Source organism: Megalops cyprinoides, unplaced genomic scaffold (assembly GCF_013368585.1).
Source record: "Megalops cyprinoides isolate fMegCyp1 unplaced genomic scaffold, fMegCyp1.pri scaffold_173_arrow_ctg1, whole genome shotgun sequence".
NCBI classification, from domain to species: domain Eukaryota; kingdom Metazoa; phylum Chordata; class Actinopteri; order Elopiformes; family Megalopidae; genus Megalops; species Megalops cyprinoides.
This window is the reverse complement of record NW_023494675.1, coordinates 1-4765: the sequence shown is the minus strand read 5'-3', so window position 1 is coordinate 4765 and position 4765 is coordinate 1. Positions and strand designations below refer to the sequence as shown.

At 39.1% G+C, this 4765-nt stretch overlaps 1 protein-coding gene across 1 annotated transcript; it reads right to left on the bottom strand.

Annotated features, from left to right (window-relative positions):
• Positions 1–234: 234 nt before the first annotated feature.
• Positions 235–4149, bottom strand: LOC118772282 (reticulophagy regulator 1-like; the record flags this gene model as incomplete). The annotated part of the gene is made up of 4 exons (XM_036520541.1): positions 235–2884; positions 3314–3434; positions 3631–3692; positions 3876–4149. Coding segments are annotated over 4 exons (882 nt in total), but the record flags the coding sequence as incomplete, so codon positions are not given.
• Between the last annotated feature and the right edge of the window lie 616 nt (positions 4150–4765).

Below are 4765 nucleotides of genomic sequence, written 5' to 3'. Positions count from 1 at the left end.
ATTATTAGTCAGGGCCATTTACATTTAGATACATTCTGTTGATGTATTACTGGACCAACAGTGACTCACACAACCATGTAAGATGCACTTTGAGATGCAAATATGTATTTCAAAAATGACTTTCTACATTTCTTAGCAATCACCTAGACAAAAAGAGGATGTATAGCAAGTTTTAATTTAATAAATAATATACTGACTGTAAGAATAAAGCATTCAACAATATCTTTTTGCATGTCCAGAATTTGATCAGGCAGATTTTCATTATGCTAAATGGAAAATACAAGTTGAGTCCAAGAGATGATAATAATTGAGGATCAGTTAACATTGCCAGTGTATAAGCTTGCTAAATTAAATAATAAAGCTCTTAACATTATCTATCATAACTGTGACACTGGCCTCACTTTTATGATACCATCTGGCAATTGTTCATTTGACATATGGAAATGTGCACTTTATACAATATATAAACACAACAGACAACAGAATAGTTTGCAATATGCATGACTCTGTAACATTCCCACGTAACAGTCATTTTTATAAACAACAAATTGATTGAAATAAAACATAGAGCACAGACACTAGCTCCCCATAACCTGGGATGAAGTAAATATTTCCTTGATCCAGAGATACAATGTGGATTAAATGTTATCATAACTTGTCTTGAAAAGAAACATTCTAGACATTATGTTTGATAGAATTAAAGAAAATCACTGCCAGTATCATTACATAAATAAGTGCATATCAGTTCAAATGACCAGATTTAATTTAGTGAAATGTATTGGGTTACAATAATAATAATAATTAAAAAAAATGTAAGTAAATGAGATTTCCATTAACCCATAATTGCATGTATCTTACCCCTTTTCATATCCCGTTTTCAGGGATGGTGTATTTTGCACATGAACACAAGAGCTGCAAAACCTCTTACAGTGCCATCCTTAATGTACTGTATCTTACCCTGATCTCCTCAGGGTACATTTCACCTGTTTGTTCAATTTTCTAATGTGTGACATGTGCTTGTGCCTACTTATACCTCAGCTTGTTTTAAACATGAACTACCTTTAATTCTTATTTTTTTGTTATTTATTGTTACTCATTAGTGTAAATGTGATATTTTTCATTTTTATTAATATTTTCAATTTGCGGCAACACTTGTTTTTATAACTGATGCCATGCTTGTAGCATGTGAAGAAATGAAATCAGGTGTGCAGTGTGTTTAGTTCTGTGGGCATCTACTGAAAAAGGTTTCAGAGATGCCTGCAGGTATATGCACATGATAGGATGCAGCAACATACAGCAGTGTTTCCCAACCCTGATCTTAGAGGCACATGGCTGCCTGTTTTGCCATCTACTTATAATTAATTAGGTTTGATTGAGCTGTTGACTGGAAAGAGGAGTATTTGTCATAACAGACACACTGTATTACCTGAAAATAACATTTTTCTTGTTATCTTTGCCTTAAAGAAACTGTCCATCCATCTGGCCCTCCATCTCACTCTCACTCTCTCCCCAGCCTCCTTCTCATCATAATTTTGTGTCATAAAGCAATTAATGTCAGCATTTTTGTAAATGTTGTTGATGTAAATAGTTGGCAATCAGACTGTTGTGAAACTAGGACTGCTCCATGATTAGTGTGTCCCATAACCAGGGTTGGAAAATTATACATGCTACATCAGGCAAGCACAGTAGAGGGTGAATAGACATGAAGATGCAATATTGATTTTAGACAATCAGATCGACTTTGTACTTTCTACCACCTGGGCATCACAGACTGGACTTTTAAGTGGCTGACTGTAAGATTCCTACTAGAAAATAGTAGATTTATAATGCTAAATGAAGGAAACAAACACTTCATCTATATTGAATCCAGTTTTGTGCTCTGGTTTAATACAGAAACTAAGATTATTTTTGCACTTTGTTCAGTGAAATTGGTTGGTATGCACACGCATGACTTAGCAGCGCTGTCCTACTTGAAGGGCATTTGATTGTCATCTTGTCCAAAAGAAGAAGGCCTCATTATTTAATGGGTTTTAGCCATTCATCACTGTATGTATACATGGACTTCAGTAGAGTAGCTGACACGTGTTTTGTCCCCGAACCTATTGTTTGGCAGTGAACAGGAATCACACAATACACCCATTTGATTTTTATGCCTGTCCACTATACCATGTCATGCTAATGTTTCCAAGACCAGACAGAGGTAACAAAACCCGATAACAACAGCAGACAATGAGGTCAAAATCTGTTTCATAACACTCATATCATGAAGCATCATGAATTACCATCCAAACGATTCCTCAAACTCCTGGTTTCTGGACCGTGGTGCTTAAATTCAGAATGATTTAGCTCTACTGGAAAGAATGGAAGGAATACCATTATTTCTCGTGGCCTTCGCACAGACACGTCCTGCGGTCAACTCTTCCCGTTATCTCATAGCAGCGCCCCTCTGAGCCTGGCCATCAATGACGCCTCAGTAGGTTGGAGAGGAAGCCAGAGGGTTTTTTGGCCTTGGCCCGGGCCTCCTGCCCAAGATTGCTCTCCACATTTTCCAGCTCAGACTGGTCCAGCAGCTCGAATTCCTCCCCCTCACTGTCCGAGTCCTCTGCAAAATCCAAGGGCTCAGGGGCAGGCTGGGGAGCGCAGGCCCTCAGCTGCTCCTGGATGGCTGCTGTCAGTCCTCCCGCTATAACATCCCCAGCCATCTGGTTCACTAACTCCAAGGCCCTCCCCTCGACCAGGGCCCCGGCCATATCCAGCATCGGCAAAGGGGTCGGCAGCCCGATGCTAAGCTCGTCATCTTCCCCGTTAGTCCCGTTATCCATGTTCGGGAATTCTGGCAACCCCTCAGTGAAAAACTCCTCCTGGTCACTGCGGCGGTCTAGATCTGCAGTCCCCAATAGAAAGAGTCAAATCATTAAAAATTATTACAAGCATATTTTGGAACAACCACTCTACACTAAGAAAGGCCATAACTGTGGTCCACTTTATTTATATTTTTGGAGATCTGCCTCTTACAAAGTGACCTCAAGGTGTCTTTTTTGTCCCCTAGCAACATACTATTTTTAATGTTTTGTTTGTTTGATTCTAAATGTTCAAATCTGAGAACAAATCACAGGCAATGAATCGTCACTGAATTGTCATTGTTTCTGACTGCTTTGTGAACATTTCAAATTTGACGATTTAAAGGAATATTGTATATTGAAGCACCCTTGTGTTTGTGACACGGACTCCATAATCCTACTGAAATACGGCTGAGCTCTGTGGTGTGCTACAGAAAGGAAGTGAGGAGAGAGGGAAAGCACACTGACCTTACCTTCAGAGTTCTCCGTCTGAGGGGTGTGTCCCTCCGAGAGGTTGAATGTACCATCAGTCCACGTCACTTCAGAGGCTTCGGTGTCTGATACCGAGAGCTCCTTGAAAATAGTTGAATCCATCTGCACAGGGGGAATAGAGAATCACTCAACTAGCAGGTCAGGTTAGTTAGCCAGAGTGAAGCAATGTACAGGTATACAGGTGAATTATACACATGTCATTGCTCAATTTCAAAATTGTGAAGAAATTACTGATACCAAAGATTTATCATATAGTAGTAACAACATCACAATCTGAAGTAGTAAGACAGACACAAACCTTTGGGCAAAGAGCAGATATGTCTATCTCACTGTTCTCTTGTTTCTGAAGCATCCTCTTTTCTGAAAGACCAACCACACGACCACATGATATGTGTACTCTGTTGCACTATAAATCATACTGCAATGCATTTAATTTCACAAAGGATCCAAAAAGATTAATTTATAAATTATTAATATGGATTACATGTTTTTTAGATCAGACCCTGATAAAATCTACTCATTATGGAATGATTACATTCCTACCACGGTTCTCCCTCATTTTGTGAAGAAAGGATCCCACACCAAAATCCAGCTTCTGCAGAACTGGCTTCACCCACAACCCCAACTGGTGTGATGACATCAGTGGCCACAAGAAGATACCTAGCACTGCAGAAGAGTGGGTGGGGGTGGGTGCAGTGCAACAGCAGGGAAATATATTAGCACACACATGCTGTGCACATGTCAGTAGCTCATCCACAAAAAACTGAAACCAGAGACTCCCTGGGAGTGGTTGGTTGTAGGGTGGGGTGGGGTGGGGCTAATTATAATAATACATGACAACTATAACAATACATTTTCTGAACAAAACACCATTTGGAGACTCCTCTACATGAGAGCCATGGTAAAGTGATCAAACAAAGAGCCAGGCCCAGTAAGACAATAAAAAACAAGAAATCTCCCACAACAACTGCTTTTAGACAGCATCAAAAATCGATGAGAGCGGGCAAAAGGCCAACAGCCTAAACAAACAAAGCTGTTCATAACAAATCTCCACCCTCAAGATAAGTGTTTCTGTTCTCTTACACTGTGATGGATGTACATTTGTCTTCATTTGTATTTATGAAACATTGAATCTTAGATACCTTTGTAAGTATTTATGACATGCAGAAACATTATTGGTCAATTGAACATATGTTCACCTCCACTCAAGCTTTCAAATCACCTGTAAAAATGTAGCACTCTTAAATCAACTTTAAGAGTGGTACATTGAAATCTTAATCTTTAACTTGGTAAAAACTAAACTTTGCAAAAGAGCCCAATTACATACTGGTAATGGAACTCATCAGCAACTGATCAGATAAATAAAGTAACTCAAGTAATTAAGGCATTTGAGCATCAAGGGGAAAATGGTTTTGAAGTAATTTTACATCAGA